Source organism: Mastigoproctus giganteus, chromosome 8 (genome assembly GCF_048544385.1).
Source record: "Mastigoproctus giganteus isolate SK-2022 chromosome 8, ASM4854438v1, whole genome shotgun sequence".
Lineage (NCBI taxonomy): Eukaryota > Metazoa > Arthropoda > Arachnida > Uropygi > Thelyphonidae > Mastigoproctus > Mastigoproctus giganteus.
In genome coordinates, this window is record NC_143582.1 from 12,897,879 (window position 1) to 12,918,250 (window position 20,372).

At 39.4% G+C, this 20,372-nt stretch overlaps 1 protein-coding gene across 1 annotated transcript in view; it reads left to right on the forward strand.

The window, feature by feature from the left end:
• The window catches only part of LOC150081263 (palmitoyltransferase ZDHHC14-like), a 137,892-nt gene that overhangs the window by 53,563 nt on the left and 63,957 nt on the right, over window positions 1–20,372 (forward strand). The window contains exons 4-5 of the mRNA XM_090378995.1: window positions 1,730–1,888; window positions 17,104–17,241. Coding sequence (XP_090235121.1) covers window positions 1,730–1,888; window positions 17,104–17,241 — 297 coding nt within the window. The remainder of the gene's footprint in view (window positions 1–1,729; window positions 1,889–17,103; window positions 17,242–20,372) is intronic.

Here is a 20,372-nt window from a genome sequence, read left to right on the forward strand (position 1 = left end):
AGGGACAATCACCTCCTTCTTCCAGCTAGCAAAATTCCTATATATATCATTGACAAAACCCCATGACCTGCCCTGGCAGCCTGTCTGCATTGCTCAGAAAACTTCATATCTGACTGCACAATTACTCCCAGGTCTTTTTCATTTTCTACTTTCTGCTTTCTGCCGCCCATGTGTCTTGCCTCTCACCCCAGTGGCATTTCAGTTTAAAGTGAGATTGAAATCAAATTAACTGTGCACAAATTTTAGGACCTCCACATATTTTTTACTCTATGTCATTAACTATGCACATGAGGGATACTTCCATACACCAATGGGTGAGTTAATTTTTATCTACCATCTTGAAACAAGATGGCCACCTTTTGTTATAAATGCCACCAGTTTAGAACTTGCACCAATCCTGACCAAAATTATAATACCTTTTGGGGAAGGGAGGAGTATACATTTCAGGTTATACCTTCATTGAGGTACTCCTGTTTTGAACTACCATCTTGAAACAAGATGGTTGCTACTGGAAATATAGGTGAATCTGTTTGAAACTATGTTTTGTATAGTCCAAAAGAAACAAATTGCAAGTCTTATGAGTGGATATGAGGACACACTACTGGAGTTATTTTTACTTTTATCTGCATCTTGTTTCAAGAAGGTGACCATTAGTTACAAGAGCTACCTATTTAGAACCCATGTTTACAATTTGATCTGAACCAAATGTACTGTACTTTTTTTGGGGGAAGGAGGAGTAAGAGGAGGAGTGCACTCCAAGTATGTCATTACTGGAGTACTTCTGTTTAGAGCTACCAGTGGAATTATAGATGCAATTATTTGGAACTCTTCTGCTTGCAGTTCAGTCAAAACAAAATTTTCAGGTCCTATGAGTGAGTGAGTATGAGGGCACATTCCCAGGAGTCTTATTTTGATCTGCCATCTTGAAACAAGATGAGTGCCATTTGATATAAGCATCATCTTCTAAACTAGTGATATCGATAAATTGGAAATGTTTATTTATCCAGAACTTCATTCACTAATACGAATTTCCATTTCTGAATTGCTTTCTGAATTTTACTACAAAAATCAAAGCAGCAAGAATATCTACTTATAAAAAGAACAGTTTAAACACATTATTTTTAACATTTATTTCACAAAAATCAAATGACAAAAGCAATCATACCAATATCTCTTTAAACAGCAGTCAAAAAAAAAATCTTCCCCTACATGTTTGCATGAAAAGTAAAGCATTATTGTTTATGAAGTATTGAGAATACAGCCATATATGAACAGTAGCCGGATCATGATTACAGAAGAAAATAAAACATTTTGTGGGCAGATCACATAACACCATTGTATATGAGTGTTTATTGCATCATATCAAAATGCATGATGCAAGTGCAGGTGCAGGCAAATTTTGTTTTCAGACGCACGTATCTGATCTTTTGCAGGCATGTCAAGCAAGTAGTTAATATTAGTTAATATGTTCCCAATTCATATGTGACATTTGGATAATTTATATCATTTAAATTTTTAATATAGTAATAAAGAAGTACATTGCTAAATTTCATTTCAAAATGTAATGAAATAACCACAGGCTCTCATAGCAATACCTGCTGCTGTGGGAGCCTCTTAATTTTTAAATTTTGATAAATTATATAATATCATCAAATAGACAAAAATGCATTACATTACATTTATCTTGGTTACTATTCTATTAAAAATCTCAATTATGCTTTTACTGTAGAAGTACCCAATGGATCAAGTTCCCCCACATATAGACCACCTCCCAGAACCAAAGAAATAGTTATTAGAGGTCAAACAGTCAAACTGAAGTATTGTTTTACTTGTAAAATCTTTAGGCCTCCAAGAGCATCTCATTGCAGCTTGTGTGACAACTGTGTAGGTGAGTAAAACTTCTAATATGATTTATCATATTATGTAAAAATATTTGTGACGTTATATACTATCTGCCAATGTATAAACACAAATATTATAATTGCAACATACTATTAAATTCTGTATATAATATTAAATTATATACAGAATTTATTACATTTTCTAAGAAGTATTTATACACACACCCTTAGCATAACAACTCAAATTTGTATAATCAGCTACATTTCAAAATCTATCTCTACTATTTGAGCTCTGGTCATATTGCACAAACTTGTGGGATTTGATGGGACTTAATCAGCTGAATATTTAGACTTGTTTCTTATTTTATATATGTAAATTTGGCATATTTCCTTTTACTCTTTAATCATTTTTATCATATAGTTGATATATGAAGTACTGGAGAGAAATATTTCCCTCCTTCATATTAGGTAAGTTATACTTAACATTTTAATATTTTCTAGAAAATAAAGAATGCGGCATTATTTCTGTTCAAATGCATTTATCTGTCAGGGGGTATAGTATATCATGATTTGCCTATTCACATTTTATGAGAAAAGCCCTCTCCACCTTACAGGCAAGCTGTACTATATTTTCATATATATATAACGGTATTTGGACAGTTAAACAAGAATGACAGATTGAAACTTTTTTTTTTTTTTTTTCTAAAGATTAACGGCGCCTCCGTAGCCAGGTGGGAAGGAGCAGCAGTGCGCAGCACACGCTTCTTGATTAGACCGGGGTTCGAGCCCGTCACCACCAAATACGGAGGATGCGGAAAGGTCAAGGAATGACCACCGCAATATCCCGGAGCAATATGGCCTTAGTTGCTAATGCTCCTAAAAACCAACCAAACAACTTTCTAAAGATTACCCAGAATGTTCTCCTTGTGTTTTTATATAATATTTCAAATGAGCCAACCAGTTATCAGTAGCATTGCATATGATATTCCTGGAGAAAGTTGGCTACTACTTATCGCAGTACTTGAGACTTTTCCATATTGTGATGTCTATTGTTGGCCATGTGGATGGCCAACAATAGACAGCATCACAATTTAATTTACTTAAATTAAATACACAATTTAATTTAAATCTAGGCTTCCACAGTCAAGCATTATTTCATTTAAGGGCTTTGCTACTTTTTTATATTGCCATGTTGATACAATTTTGCACCAATCGCAATATATTTTTTGCAGAAATCCAGTTTATTAGAGACATTTTTTTAGGAGCCTTCCCATCAAACTATAGCTGGGTGGTAATGCTTTCCACTTTGTGGATGGTCATCTTCCCAAGCAACGTGCAGTAGTTAACTGAAAAAAAGAGTATTGCAGTGCCAGTTGGTCACATACTGGTGATGCAGTTCTTACACTTTTAATCTCCAGTTATACTGCAGAAATGTAATTAGTGTCTTCTTATTTGGATCTGATTAATCAGCTGAGAAGTGTCTCTGATCAAGATATTCATCTCTCTCCCTAAAGAGATGAATATCTAGCTTCATATACTTCAAATTTATTTAAGTGAATTCTCTGTTACTTGCCTTTTTTATAATAATAATGTGGAATTTGGAAGTGTATGGCTTACCAGCTCTTGCACGGTTTTCTGTTCTCTTCAAATGCATGTAATGGCAATAGCCTGATATAAAAAAAAAGAAAGAAGCTTTGTGCATTCACACAGTCAAGCTTATAAGCAGTGTCTTGCTAGATCACACAGTTTGCTTGTATGCATTCATACTGTAACAGTATTTATAGCATGACTTTATCAAATGCAAGAGGGAAATAATTGAATTTTCTATTATTGAATGACAGGTGGTCTGGCTTGGTAAATATTAATAGAGCTGAGCAAATCATTGGCAGTTCATTCTATTACAATGCACTTTAAAGAAAATCACAATGTACCACCAGGTGGTTATAAAATAAGTTTCCCTATTCAGGAGACCCTAGTGTCAAAATGGAGAAGCGATTTGTAGAAGAAAAAAATTAGTTCAAATTTCCACCACCAGAGGAGAAATTGGCACCGTAAACATGAGATGGAATACTTAACTTAGGATTAGATTTTAATATCAGAACTTAGAAATCTACAGATATTGTTCTGTGTGCTTTCCTTCACTTGAGATGACATTCTGAAAACGGAGGACTGTGTGCGATACAGTTTTGCATAGCATCTCATTGGGGATGTTGGCTACATGCTGTTTAATGCTTGCTTTCAAATCGACAAGCATCTGTATGCCGCCACGATAAACACGCCACGGTCTTTCAGGTATCCCCATAACCAGAAATCACAGGGATTGAGATCTGATGATCGGGCTGGCCAGAATTGCAGAAAGTCTCTAGAAATGATGCGATCATTTCTGAATGTTGAACAGAGCAGTTCCTTCACTTGTCGACCAACGTGGGGAGGGTCACCATCTTGCACGAACACTACAGTCTCCAAGCATTGCTTTTCTTGAAGAGCAGGAATAATGTGATCTCTTAGACGAGTGCAGTAGCATGCACTAGTTATCGTACACCTTACGGGGCCATGAGGTGTATAAGCCCTTCAAAGAAAAATGGTCCGATTATAAACTCTGCTGTGAATCCACACCATACTGTAACGTATGGACTTTGTAGTGGGCTTTCATGCACAGCAGATGGATGAGAAGTTCCCCATATTCAGCAGTTTTGTGCATTTACAATCCTATGAGGAGTGAAATGTGCCTCATCAGACCACAAGATCATTCGAGCCCATGTATCATTAAGTTCCATACAAGCCAGAAATCATAGAGCAAAGTCTATTCGTTGTTGCTGATCACAAGACTTTAGTTCTTGCACTACGTGAATCTTGTATGGGAACCAGTGTAAAATTATTCGAAGCACTTTATGTACAGTAGACCAAGGAAGGTTCAAGTCTCTTGACACACCTCCAGCACTACTAACTGGTAGTGTTTCGCATTCTGACCTGGAGGCTGTTGCAACTGCCACTTCATCCACTACCTCTGTTCTGAAACGTGGTCGTCCCCTGCCTGAAATTACACTTAACTCCCCAGTCACTTCAAATTTCTTTATTAGTTTTCAAAGCCCCACTGATGTCAAAGGTCTTTTACACAAACCTTTAAGTTTCCAATATTCACATAGTGTTACTGTGTTACTGTTATTCTAGTAGAACGCATTAGTGTTACTGTTATTCTGGTAGAACGATTTTACTAAAAGAGCACAATCCCCTTTTGTAAGAGCCATAATGGTTATTGATGGTGGCATTGGCCTTTCTGCTTTTATCTAACAGGATGTCATTTGCATAAGCAGCGTGTCTTAAAGTAAATGACAACTTTTACATATGTGCAGTGCCATTTTTCCCCGGGAAATTTGAACTAATTTTTTTCTTCTACAAATCGCTTCCCCATACCCTAAATGACATACCCACCGATTTTCACAGTGCTAACGCTGACCATTTTGACATTAGGGTCTCCTGAATAGGGAAATTTATTTTATAACCACCTGGTACTTTAAAGTATGCTGTGATTTTTATCTCCATTTTCAATGTTTTCTGAGTAAGGTACCTATTGTTTGGTAATGCAAAATTTAAATGTTTCCTCTCCTATGCATCATACATAAGCATAAACTCATCTGTAATGTAAAATGTGCGATAGAACAGTTCTCTACATTGTGCATTAATAAGCACAGAATAAAATAGTTCAGAGTGCCTGGTGAGTCACTAGCAAGTTTATCTGGTGTAAAAATTGTGCACACATGCTACAGTTAGACATCCTTCTTTGAAGAGTAATACACAAATTAGAAGGAAAAGAAAAGTGTTTTTCATCCAAAAATATTACTGGAATGTGATAATCATCTGTATGAATTTGTGTGTGGCGACTATCATTAGAAAGTAAGCAGTTTTGGTCTTTTTTAAATATATATGTATATGTTGAACAGAATAACAAGAAGGCAGAAAAATGGAAAAAAAGATGACAGAAAAACGAGGAAGTATTAGTCTAGTGCAACAAATGCTAAACCTATGCAGAGCATGGACAATAAAGAGAGAGAGAGAGAGAGCATTAGCATTAGTAGAGGCATATGATGCAAGAAAGCAAGCTTATTCAGCATCAGCCAAAAAAAAAAAAAAAAAAACACCACTCCCATTTCACCCCTCCGTTCGCTCGAAATACCTGTCCAGTTGAGCCTTAAATTTGTTTAGGCTATCAACTTCAACAACAAGTGATGGAAGTCGGTTCCACCAACCAAACACCCGCTGGCCAAAGGCAAATTTACGCACATCTATCTGACATCCGTCCTTCCTCAATTTGATTTATGCCCTCTGAGCTGATTATTCTGAGCAAGATGAAGAATCCCATTGGCATTGAGCATGCTCAAACCATTCAAAGCCTTATACACCTCTATCAGATCACCTCGCCTGTGCCTAGTCTCCAGACTCTGTAATTTGCAAAACTTAAGCCTTTCTTCGTAAGAGCAACCCTTTGTTCCATTCACTAATCTTGTTGCCCTTCTCTGTACCCGTTCCAGCAGCTCTACATCCTTCTTGAAATGAGGCCTCCAGACCTGTATACAGTACTCAAGATGTGGCCTAACCATTGCCTTATACAAGGGAATAATCACCTCCTTATCCCTGCTAGAAAAATTCCTGTATATCATTAACAAGACACCATGAGCTACTCTTGCAGCTCGTCTGCACTGCTCAGAGAACTTCATATCTGCCTGCACAATTACCCCCAGGTCCTTTTCATTCTCCACCACTGTCAGTGTAGTACCGCAGAGTTGATACGTTGCTCTGGGGTTACTGTTTCCCATATGTAGTACTTGACATTTGTCAATGTTAAACTTCATTTGCCACCTCTCAGCCCATCTGTTCAACCTTTCCAGATCCTGTTGCAGCAGCATAGCGTCAGTGGTGTCCTTAACAACCCTGCCAACCTTTGTATCATCTGCAAACTTGGACATTAAACTTGATATCCCATCATCAATATCATTCATAAACACCGAAAACAACAACGGACCCAACACTGAACCCTGAGGAACTCCACTAATAACATTAGTCCACGTTGAGCAGTGTCCATTGATTACCACTCTCTGTCTTCTGCCACTCAACCATCCCCTTATCCATAGCAGCAATTTGCCTCCAATGCCACACTGCTCCAATTTGTGCAGCAGTCTTCCATGTGCAACAGTATCAAAAGCCTTTCTAAGATCCAAATATATAATATCAAAGTTATTCCCTGCATCCAGTTCTTTTGTGACTACATCATAGTATCCAATCAAATTGGTCAGGCAAGACCTGCCCTTAACAAAACCATGCTGCGTCTGAGCTATAACTGAATTCTTGTCTAGATGATCCTGCAGTGCTTCTTTAACCAGTGCCTGCATTAATTTACCTGGAACAGAAGTTAAACTAACAGGTCTATAATTACTTGTGTCAGCCTTTGATCCTCCTTTGTGAATTGGGGTTACATTTGCACATCTCCAGTCTATGGCTACCTCCCCTGAGTCCAAAGAAGCTCTCATAATTATGGCTAGGGGTTTGCTTACTTCCTTTGCTGCCTCCTTTAATATAACTGGATAGATCCCATCCACCCCAGGTGCCTTTTTTATGTTTATCCTCAACAATCTCTCCTCCACTTTCCTCTCAGTTATTACAAAATCATCCAGCTCACTGCCAATGTTTACTTTACCTACATCATTCTCCTTCCTGAATAACTCCTCATGCATGAATGTAGATGCAAAATACTCGTTTAGATTGTTAGCCACCTGAGCAGGATCCTCAACTGTTGAACCATCAATATCCAGTGGACCAATCTGATTCATCCCTTTCCTTCTTGAGTTTAAATAGGTAAAGAACTCTTTTCTGTTTTTCTTTGCATCCTTTGCCAAGGATTTTTCGTAGTCTGCCTTCGCCTGCCTAATCTCCTTTGTGACTTGGTTACAGACCAACTTATATCTGTCATAGGCTTCCATGTCACCCATTAATTTGTATGTATCCCATGCATTTTTCTTCTCTGCCACATGTCTCATTAGTTCATCTGACAACCATTTAGGCCTAAACCTTGAACAATATTTCTTAGTTGGTATGTAAAGCCTGGTAGCCTCCAAGATTAGTTCCTTGAATGCTTCCCATTTTGAGTTTGCTGTTGGTAACATCATCAGTTGGTCCCACTGTATAGAATTTAAATACTGTCTCAGACCATCATAGTCGCCTTTACGAAAACAAAAACCCTTCCCTTTACCTCTGATGGTAGTTACCTCCTTGAGTAAATTCCACTTCAACACACTGTGATCACTGCCACCTAGTGGTTCATTTATCTGCAGATTCTTAATGCATGAAGAATCACTACTGATAATCAGATCAAGAGTATTGCTCCCTCTTGTTGCCTCACGAACATGCTGATGTAGAAAACAATCATCCAATAAATCCCCAAAAATCTTGCTAGTGTGCGAATGACCAACCCACAAATTCCAGTCAATATCTGGGAAATTAAAATCCCCCATTATAAGACTCTCTGATTTACTGGCCCACTCTATTTCCCTGTACAATATCTTATTATACTCATCAGAGTCATTAGGCCTATAGCACACTCCTACTCTCAATTTTGATTTCCCTATGATTATGTCACACCAAACTGACTCGACACTGCCCTGTCCATCGATGTCGACTGGCTTCACTTCCTTGGACTTTATGTGTTTCTTAACTAATAGCATAACCCCTCCTTCCCTCCTGTCCTGTCTATCCTTTCTATACACATTGTATTCCCCAAATTCCAGTTCCGCATTCCTTATATCCGTGTGACACCACGTCTCTGATATCCCAACAATATCTGCCTTTGATGTTTTGAGCAATACCTCAAATTCATCAAATTTATTTACCAAACTCCTAGCATTGGTGTACACGCAGGTATACATGCACCTGTTTCTATTCTTGGCTACCCTAACACAACCCATGTGTTTACTTGTACCGCAATGACTCCCAGCAGTCTCTGAAATATCCTACATCTTGTTTTTCAGGCTTCTGCTCATTTCAATAGAAGCAGTGCAAGAATCACTTCCAACTCTGCCAGTGGCTACTGTTAATCTATTAGTCCTTGTATCCCCCCCAACTAGCAGTTTTCCGACCCACCTAACTCTGCCTCGACAGCATCAGCAAAAATTCTTGCACCCTTTCTATTTAAGTGTATCCCATCCCTGTAGAAGCAATCTCTCCTGTTAACAAGTACAGTCCAGGCTGAAAAAAATTCTACCCCTTGAGCCTTGCACAATCCCTCCAGGGCCGAATTGATCGACAAGGCTCTTATCATATACTCCCTCCAATCGTGTCTGGGCAGAATTGCAGACACTTTCAAATTGAACCCTAATTCACGGCTTTTTTTCAACAGTGACCTGTACTTGCTAAGTAATTCCGCCAGTCTCCTACTCTTAATATCATTAGTGCCAACGTGTACAACTATATCACCTTTTGTGCCCTTAAAAGATGATATCCGCTCTACAACGTCATCAACCTTTGCCCCTGGCAGACATACTCTGGTCCTATTCCACTTATCCTTTTTGCAAAGCATGTTCCCCGCTTCCCTGACAATAGAGTCACCAACAACTACTAGTTCCTGTGGGACCAGCGCATTCTGTCTAGGGGGCTGCCTCTGTGTTGCCTGATGACCAAGTGCAAGCTCTGGCGTTGATGTGGGCGGCTGAGAGCTTGATGGGCCCCTCAATTTATTTCCTTCGAGGGCATCCACCCTGTCCTTCAAGCTCTCATAAAGGCCCATAACAACGCTGAGTTGTCGCCTGATTTCCTTGCACTCCTTACATCGTGCACACACATAAACATCCCCCTTGGCAGTATCATGTCCCGTACTCGACTGCTCCGCAAACATCAAGCAAACAGTGCATTTTAAAAGACTGCAAGACTAAAAGAGAGAGAGAAAAAGAGAAAAGTGAGGGAGATAGAGAGTGATAGAAGGGGAATAGAAGGTAACAAAAATATGTATAATAAGAAAGAAATAATTACAAAATAAGGATGTTGCCATAAAACTTATGAAACAGGCCTCTTGTCAGGTCAACGGTCAGGATTACAAGCTAAATAGCAACATGTCTTCATTTCTGATTACGTCAGAAATGAAGTGAAGAAATGAATCAGTATTTGTCTACATCAGAAATGAAGACATGTTGCTATTTAGCTTGCAATCCTGACCATTGATACCTGACAAGAGTCCAGTTTTGTAAGTCGTGTGGCACGTCCCTATTTTGTCAATTTTAATTATTTATCTCTTATTGTACATATTTTTGTTACCTTCTATCCCTTCCTCAAATTTTCTCTCTCTATGTGTATATAGTAATAGTATTCGCTATATAGTCAAGAAAACCACACACCTTTGCTACACTGCATAAAAAAAACAAAAAACACCAAATAGATAAGAAAATAAAAATTATATGTCAGTGGTCAGTCTATCCGATTGACCTTTGAATTTTTTCAAACTGTCAGTGTCAACTACCTGTGAGGGCAGCTTGTTCCAGTGATCGATGACTTGGCTTGCTGGCTGAAAGGAAACTTCCTACAATCTAATCTAACCCTCAAGCCCTGTAATTTTAATTTATGGCTCCTAGTTCTGCAATTTTTTATAGCAGTGAAAATTCCACCTTCATTCATTTTACTAATCCCTCTCAATGTCTTATAAACTTTAATCAGATGACCTCTGAGGTGCCTGGTTTCCAAGCTCAGTAGCCCACATAATTGGAGTCTTTCCTCGTACTGTCGTCCTTTTGTCAATCTCACCATTCGAGTTGCCTATCTTTGATCCTTTCAAGAAGTTCAGTCTTTTTTCAGATGAGGTCTCTTACTTCAACACAGTATTCAAAATGTAGTGTTATGATTGCCTTGTACATTGGGATTATGAACTCCTTATCTCTCCAAGATAACATTCAAAAAATCATCAATAGGACACCGTGGGCTTTCCTGGCTGCCTGTTTACGCTGTTCAGAAAACTTCATATCTGCTCATATTATAACTACTAGATCCCTTTCTTCCTCTACTGTGTGCTACTGTGCCATTAAACATCAAATCACATCCTCTACTGTTTTTAATTCAACTCCTCCAAGTGTATAATTTATTTTGGGATTTCTCTTCCCCAAATGTAAAACCTTACATTTTGCTGCATTAAAACTTAGCTGCTACTTTTTTGACCATTCCTGAAGCCTTTCAAGTCATCCTGAAGGCATGCTGCTTGGCACTGCATAATAAGTCTGTATAACCTGTTTTCCTCTTATCATACTCTTTTCAACCACCAAAAGGTGGTTGAAAAGAGTATGATAAAAGGAAAACAATCTAGCTGCCCCTTAAATTTCACCAGAGTCTGTCAACTTTGGCCTTACAGTTTTGTTTGTTTATTTGGTTTTTAGGAGCATTAGCAACTAAGGCCATATTGCTACGGGGATATGTGGTGGTCATTCCCTGACCTTTCCGCATCCTCCGTATTTGGTGATCATGGGCTCGAACCCCGGTCTAATCAAGAAGCGTGTGCTACGCACTGCTGCCCCTGCCCACCGGGCTATGGCCTTACAGGGAGGCAGTTAATCTGATGGGCAACAACATGCTGACCAAATGTAATTTTCTGAGGTTCACTCTTATTAGCTTTCTCCAGTAGTTTGTAATGTGTAACTAGGGTTTTTTTTTTTTTTTTTTTTTTCATTCCATATCACTAAATATTCTACTTCATTTTGCCCCATCCCGCTCCACTCCTTAGTGGAGTGGAGCAGGGTGAGCAAAATGGGCTTACACACCTCAGATGCCCCTGTGATGCCTAGTTACAAAGCCCTGTAACTGACATCTTTATATCTCTTCTTATATTTGTATACATCTATTTGCTGTTCTCGTGAGGCAGATCACCCACCTTTTGGACTTTTAAGGAAGCTCGTTGTTATTGGAGAGAGAGAGAGAGAGAGAGACAGAGACGGACAGAGAGAGAGAGAGAGAGAGATTTAATCACATAACTGAGGTGAGTGATAAGTTAACTCTGGCTCTAAGCAAGAGGTCATTTACTCAGGATATTAGACTCATATATAGTATAAGTATGAGGGGTTTATCCTGAAATAGGCCTCTGAGGTTGGGAAAACTCATATCACAATAATAAACTCGTACGCCAACCGTTTAAATTGAATTAAGAAAATTTTAATACTGTAAAATAAAATATAGTATGAACGATCTATTTACAATAAATATAAAACTTAAATTGGATTAAAATAAATATATAAAACATTTAAATTATATAATAGAATAAAAGCGCTAAAACTAGACTGTAGCTTTCAGAAGCATCCACTTCCTTTCTCAACAGTAAGTTAAAACTTACACAACACATCCTTAAATAGCAGGCTCATGTGGCACTTCCACATGTGGTTCGATCGGCGTATGGGCGGAACTCCCTTCATGCGTATTAGAACCGGAAATGGCTCGGGAGCGCGGAAAGCAAAACCGTTCATCCCTACTGAGGACCACAGCCTCAAAGAGGGGATGCATATACATACCCCTGTCTCTGTTAATAGTACCCATATGCATACCCCTGTCTCTGTTATTGTCTGATGAACAGATTCGCAAGCTCTCGAGCCACTTGCGGTTCCAAAACCCATACGCCCAGTCAACAATGACCACATCCTGTGGGGAGATCTGGTGCTGCTTCTCCCAAAAATGTTCAGTCACAGCAGACTTTCCATAATCTGCGGCTTTTATGGCATTCATGTGCTCCCCCAGACGATCCTTAAATCATCACCTAGTTTCACCCACATAACACTCCCCACAATCCGGGCACTTAATCACGTATACGACTCCACTACTAAAATCATTCATTATAGGGTCCTTAACCTGGGACACCACTGTGTGCAACCTACGTCCTGGCTGCTGCACACAGCGTGTCTGACATTCACAAAGAACTCTTGTTATACGCTCAGTAAGGCCCGGATAGTAGGGAATGTATGTGGTGGCAACTGGCACAAACGGTTCACTTTGCCTGGGCATCACCCCTCTTATACAGGGTGATTCACTACCAGTGCGACAAACTTGCAGGAGGTGTAGGGGGCACAAAGACGAATCGGAATCACATAGCATTGCAGGGTCCGAAATGCCTTCGTCATGCGGTAGAGGACGTTGAATGGGAGGTCGCGTGAACAGCAATCCCGCTGGAAGTCAGTATTTGCGAACCGGTTCCTGAGGCAGTAGGATGGACGAGTATTCAAACGTTGAACTGGCCGACATGCACCTTGCGTATGGAGCTGCGGGCTGTAACGGGCGCGTTGCTCTGCACTTGTACCAGGAACGTTTCCCGCACAGGCGTGCTCCTCATCATACGATTTTCACACATGTGCACAGAAGGTTATGTGAGACTGATTGTTTCATGAGAGGTACCATGAATCGAGAGCGAACGAAGAGGACGCCAGACAATGAGGAGAATGTCCTACGTCTTGCAGAAGGCAATCCGAGTACGAGTACTCGAGCGATAGGCCAACGATTGGTTATTTCCCAATCCACTTTATGGAGGATACTGTCAACAAACCAAATGAGTTCATACCATCTGCAACGCGTCCAATCATTGGAGCCTGTGGATTATCCACTCTGGAGGACTTTTGCTACTTGGTTTCTTCAACAGAAACAGTTCGCAAATGCTGACTTCCAGCGGGATCGCTGTTCACACGACCTCCCATTCAACGTCCTCTACTGCATGATGAAGGCATTTCGGACCCTGCAATGCTATGTGATTCCGATTCGTCTTTGTACCCCCTACACCTGCAAGTTTGTCGCACTGGTAGTGAATCACCCTATATATTTGTCCATGACCCTCTGGGGGTAGCCGCATTTCTTAAGGTCTGCTGTGACTCGTCTAATTTCTTTTTCTCTATCCTCAGAGGTACTGCAGTGGGACTCTACCCTATCTAATAATGATTTAGCGACGCTGTTCTTATGTTGCATAGCTTGCGCTGAACTATAGTGGGTGTATTGGCTCCAGCACATAGGTTTTTAAACACTGTTGTTTTAAGCCCGAGTCCTGCTCTAGAGACCAATACATCTAAAAATGGGAGGGTACCAACTGCTTCCACCTCTGAGGTGAACTGGATAAATTGGGAGAAGCTGTTAAGCAAATGAAGTACTTCTTCCTCTATCCCCTTCTGAATAATGGTGAACGTGTCATCTACATATCTTTTCCATTTGCGCATGGGGGAACTCTACCCATCGAAGATCCTGTTTTCCAGTTCCTCCATGGCCAAATTTGCTACTGTGGCGCTGAAGGGAGAACTCATGGCTGTGCCATGAATCTGCTTATACATAACTCCTTGATACATCATAGTGGTGCTAGAAAGGCGAAGTTCCACACCGGAGCAAATGGTGTATCAAGGAGTTATGTATAAGCGGGTTCATGGCACAGCCATGGGTTCTCCCATTAGCACCATAGTAGCAAATTTGGCCATGGAGGAACTGGAAAACAGGATCTTCGATGGTTTAGAATTCCCCATGCACAAATGGAAAAGATATGTAGATGACACGTTCGCCATTATTCAGAAGGGGAGAGAGGAAGAAGTACTTCATTTGCTTAACAGCTTCTCCCAATTTATCCAGTTCACCTCAGAGCATGGGGGAAGCAGCTGGTACCCTCCCATTTTTAGATGTATTGGTCTCTAGAGCAGGACTCAGGCTTAAAACAACAGTGTTTAAAAAAAACCTATGTGCCAGAGCCAATACACCCACTATAGTTCGGCGCAAGCTATGCAACATAAGAACAGCATCACTAAATCATTATTAGATAGGGTAGAGTCCCACTGCAGTACCTCTGAGGATAGAGAAAAAGAAATTAGACAAGTCACAGCAGACCTTAAGAAATGCAGCTACCCCCAGAGGGTCATGGACAAATATATAAGAGGGGTGATGCCCAGGCAAAGTGAACCGTTTGTGCCAGTTGCCACCGCATACATTCCCTACTATCCGAGCCTTACTGAGCGTATAATCAGAGTGCTTTGTAAATGTCAGACACGCTGTGTGCAGCTGCCAGGGCATAGGTTGCACATAGTGGTGTCCCAGGTTAAGGACCCTATAATGAATGATTTTAGTAGTGGAGTCGTATACATGATTAAGCGCCCGGATTGTGGGGAGTGTTATGTGGGCAAAACTAGGCGGCAATTTAAGGATCGTCTGGGGGAGCACGTGAATGCCATAAAAGCCGCAGATTATGGAAAGTCTGCTGTGACTGAACATTTTTTGGAGAAGCAGCACCAGATCTCCCCAGAGGATGCGGTCATCGTTGACCGGGCGCATTGGGTTCTGGAACCGCAAGTGGCTCAAGAGCTTGCGAATCTGTTCATCAGACAATAATACTATTAACAGAGACAGGGGTATGCATATGCATCCCCTCTTTGAGGCTGTGGTCCTCAGTACGGATGAACGGTTTTGCTTTCCGTGCTCCCGGGTCATTTCCGGTTCTAATATGCGTGAAGGGAGTTCCGCCCATGCGCCGGTCGAACCACGTGTGGAAGTGCCGTGAGCCTGCTATTTAAGGATGTGTTGTGTAAGTTTTAACTTACTGTTGAGAAAGGAAGTGGATGCTTCCGAAAGCTACAGTCTAGTTTTAGTGCTTTTATTCTATTATATATTTTAAATGTTTTATGTATTTCTTTTAATCCAATTTAAGTTTTATATTTATTGTAAATAGATTGTTCGTACTATATTTTATTTTACACAGTATTAAAATTTTCTTAATTCAATTTAAACGGTTGGTGTAAGAGTTTATTATTGTGATATGAGGGGTTTCTGAAAAGTAAGGTAACACATTTTTTCTCTCAATGATGTTTAATAATATGAAGTTGAAATTGCACACCAAGAAATAAGTGAACATGCACTACTTCTCCACAGAATCTCCAGTTTTATTGGTGCACTTGTCCCAACGATGGATTAGTTTATCAATACCAGTACTGGAGAAGTCCACCCACATGCAGTAGCCAACATTGCACCGCCTGATGAACTTCCTCGTCCGTGATGAAATGCTTTCCTGAAAGCTGTTTTTTCAGAGGGCCAAACAAATGGAAGTCTGAAGGCCCTGTCTGGGCTGTAGGGGGGGGATGTGACAGTTTCCCAACGATTATGGCACAACCACTCACGAGTGGTGTGGGCAGTGTATGGAGCTGCATTGTCATGCAACAAAATCATGCCACTTTTTTCAGGAGTCCTGGTCACTTGCATTGAATGTTGGCTTTCAGTTTTTCCAACATTGCATTAACTGTTCCTCTCTTCGTCAAGAAATCCACCAACAGAACAGAATGCCTTGGCGATCCCAGAACACTGCAGCCACGACTTTTCGGACACTGGGAACAGTTTTGAATTTTTTTGCGCACAGGAGATTGTGGATGTTTTCAGGTCATGGAGTCTTGTTTGCTCTCTGGGGTAAAGTGATGAACCCACATTTAGTCTGCTGTGACTATGCGAGCGAGAAAATCGTCTCGTTTTTTCCTGTATCGTAACAGGCTCTCCAGACACATCCCCATGCGTTTTGCTTTGTCCTCCTCTGACAATTGTCGGAGCATCCAGCAGCAGCACACCTTTCGAAAGCCAAGGATATAGTGAACAGTTGACTTACTGATGTTCACTATTTGTGCAATTTCACGCATTTTCACTCACCTGTTTTCAAGAACAATGCCCTTGATGTACGAAATGTTGTCTTCTGTCTTGCTCGATGAAGGCCTGCCCACCCGATGTCGATCTTCAATGTCAATACAGCCCGCTTTAAATTCATTGCACCAAAAACACACCTGCTTCTTTGTCATCACCTTTTTGCCATACACAGCAACCAGTTCACAGTGAATTTCACTTGGTGAAGACCCTTTTGCTTGCAAAAAAGCAAATAACTTCACAAACACCTGATTTGGACCACACTCGCACAGTAGCTGCTATTTTGCAATTGGAATCTGCTGTGAGGCGACAGTACCGCAACACTGCATTGGCTGTCTTTATGAACATTATTAATGAGTCTATCTGTCCACTGCGTTTCATCTCATTCCCTTTCACCATTATTAAGAAAAAAAAAAGTGTTGCCTTACTTTTCGGAAACCCCTCATATGTACTTATAGTTGACTTAAGTCTAGCATAGGCATAAGGATGCTGTTTCTGTATACTCATTTTGTGGAGACTAACTGAAATCTGTAAAACTGTTTATAATTCTTATTTTACTATATAATAAAATTTATCTGTGCATTTTATTCATAAATTATATTCAACATTTTTGCAGAAAGGTTTGATCATCACTGTCCATGGGTGGGTAACTGCGTTGGAAAAAGAAACTATCGTTATTTCTACATGTTTATTATATCCCTTGCTCTCTTGTGTCTTTTCATACTTGGGTGTGTAATTACACGGCTTGTATTAGGTAAGTTGTACATACCCTTTTAACATTTTCTGCAAGAAAAAAAAATTGATGCATTATTTCTGTTATAATATAATATAAAATTGTAGTTGAATTGTAGTGGTCATTTTTCTGTACAATTGTCAGTTCACTGAAGATTGTATTAGTTTGTAAAAAGGTATATACTTTACCTTCTTAACATATTTGAATACTTTTCAGAATTTAAGAACTGTTTTATCATTTTCACTTATCAGTTAATATATTTTTTTTTTTTTTAACACAGTTAATTTATTGGTACCAAAACAGATTATTCTGGTATCATTATACTTCAAAACAACTGAAATATTTCAGTTTGAAGATAGTGAAATACAGGTCGACCATCACTAATCCGGCCACTGGTAATCCGGTTCCACCGCTAATTCGGACATAATTTCCACCAACATAATTTCAAATTTCCCAAGTCAGCGCACCGACCTGCCACTACTGTTTTGGTGGTGTTGGTTACAGCATCAGCTGTTGGCACGAACTCATAAACACTGGCAAGCCATTCCCACTTTTTTTTTTCAGCATTTATTATTATTTAAACCTGCTCACATTTAGCCCCAGCCATGATTCCAGTGCATAAAGGAAGTGCCTCTCGTGGTATAAAGTGCAAGCACCGTACATTGTCCATAACAGATAAAGTTGAGCTTCTGAAAAACTCAACAGCGGTGTGTCTTGTGAGAAGTTTTAACTCTGCTTAATTGTAAATTACAGCAATTCCTCTCAGTTCCTCTTATTTTAGTAATTTTCTTTTAGCCATTCCTTTTTAGATTTTTTTTTTTTAGAAAAACACAACACAGTATGATACAGCATGCTAATGAACTTGTTTTCACAAAATCCCTAATACTGACAAACTTATTGCGACGTTTGAGAGTTTATTTTATAGCAATTAGTTTTATTGCAGCACTCACATGCGATATGCAATAAACTAATCACAAACGACCTTCATATGTATGCCATAATAGCATCGCGCATATGTGGCTGACACAGCTTCTCAAGAAATAAAGTAACCTACTGGACCACTTCGGCCACATATATGCGGCAAAAAAGTCTCTTTTTTTTTATATATATATTTTAGCAAAAAAAAAGTGACAAAACTGACATTACAATATTTATTTTAAAATTACTAATCAAATTATTTGCTAAATATTTTTTGTCCCCTGGGGAATTTTTTTCTTAAACTTGCTTGGCAGTCAATGTGTTAAAGGTAGGAGGAGGTCGTTTATATTACTCCTGTTTAGCTGTTGGGTAAACTGTATGTGCTAAAATAACCACCATGTGGTTATTTTAGCACATACAGTTTTTTTTTTTTAATCTTGCCGGTGATCCAGCAAACTCACTGATCCGGCACACCACAGGTCCCAATACTGCCAGATTAGTGACGGTTGACCTGTACTTGATATATTTTGTTGAATTTAATTATAACATTTAGTATTACAATGGCCAAAGGAAGAAAAGAAGCAAACTTATCTGCATCATTCAGAAAAATGGAAATTAAAAAAAAATTCCCTAATCGTTTATATTATTCCTAGTGTCAAAAAGTGTTCATCCAAATTCTCTACCTCAGCCACCTTGAAAGGTAATTTATTCCACTTATCTATGGTGCACTGCTCAGAGATAATCTTCACAAGATTGCCCTAAGATTCTGTATTTTTGTCTCAGGTTCTTGTGCTGCCAACGACTGATAACCTTATTCATTTTACTGATTCTCTTCAGGTTAATGGCTTTTAAGCCATTTCTTTCACAGACAACTGTCTGTCACAACACAACTTACCAATTCGGTCATGCTTTTTTTGAATACTTTCTAGAATTTCCACATCTTTTTTTTTTTTCTCTCTTTTTTTCAGATTTGGCCTCGCATCTCTTGGTGGAACTGTAATACAGAGAGATATGAAAAAACTATGTTTATATTATAGGTCCGCCCTTAGTCCTTGTCCTCAACCACCTTTAACTCCCCCCCCCCCCCGTTTGTAGGTTTCCAGGGTTTTGTTCCTGGTGCAAGACATTCAGTAGCATTAAATCTTAGTTGCCACCTTTTCAGACCATATTTGTAACCAGTCTAAGTAGCTTAAAAATTAGCCTGGTTCTGTCATTAACCACCCTTCCAACTTTCAAATCAACAAACTTTGACAACTTTCCTGTTGGGGGGGGGCAATCCTGAGGAACTCCAATTTCCCCTTCACAAACCATTCAGTGGTACATTTTGAATTCCATTCTTGTTGAAATGGTCCTGTATTGTGTCCTTAACCACAGACTCCATGATCTTGCCCACTGCAGAAGACAAACTTGGTGGTTTAGTTTCCATCACACCTTGAACTTCTCTTATGGATTGGAGAGATAGCAGTGCTTCTCCAGTGTTGGGGGGGTGAATCATCCCAGGATATAAAAACAATTTCAATAACATTCCTAATGGCATAATGCATTCACGTGCTACCTTTTTCAATATAACAGGATATATACTGACCACTGTGCCTTTTCCCATCTTTAACCCCATTATTTTTTCCTGATAGACACTTCTCAGAAATCATTACAGCAGTAACACTTATCAGCATCGATTTCCCCTTATTTTTAATGTGCTTTCAGTTGTAACAACATTGCAAAGTACTTATTCAACCCATCTGCCATTTTTGTTGGATTTTCTAAGACTCAGCTACTTTGATCTTATATAAGATGGAGCCTACCTGATTTACTCTTTTCTTTTTTGTGTTTAAGTAGAACTCCTTGTCTTCACATTTAGTTCTCTTACTTGGTTTGTGATATTTCAACTCATTAGTGGTTTTGTTATATATATTATGGTGTATATGAAGTTGTGTCATATGATAGTTTGTAATTAACCCATGTTATTTTTCTTTTGTTCAGTTAATCTTGTTGACTGTTTCTTTGTCATCCATTTTTGGCATCCAGGATAATTCCTTAAACATTTCCATAGCGCATTTATATCCAACATCATACAGTTTTCATCCTAATTAATAGAGCCCAAGAAATATCTTAATCCACTGTATGCTTCCTCCATCCCATTTGAAATTTAAACCCTACATCATTCTTTTTGACCACTGAAATTTCTTTGGATACTATTCATTTTATGACATGGCTGTGAGTGGTCAGGCAAGAGA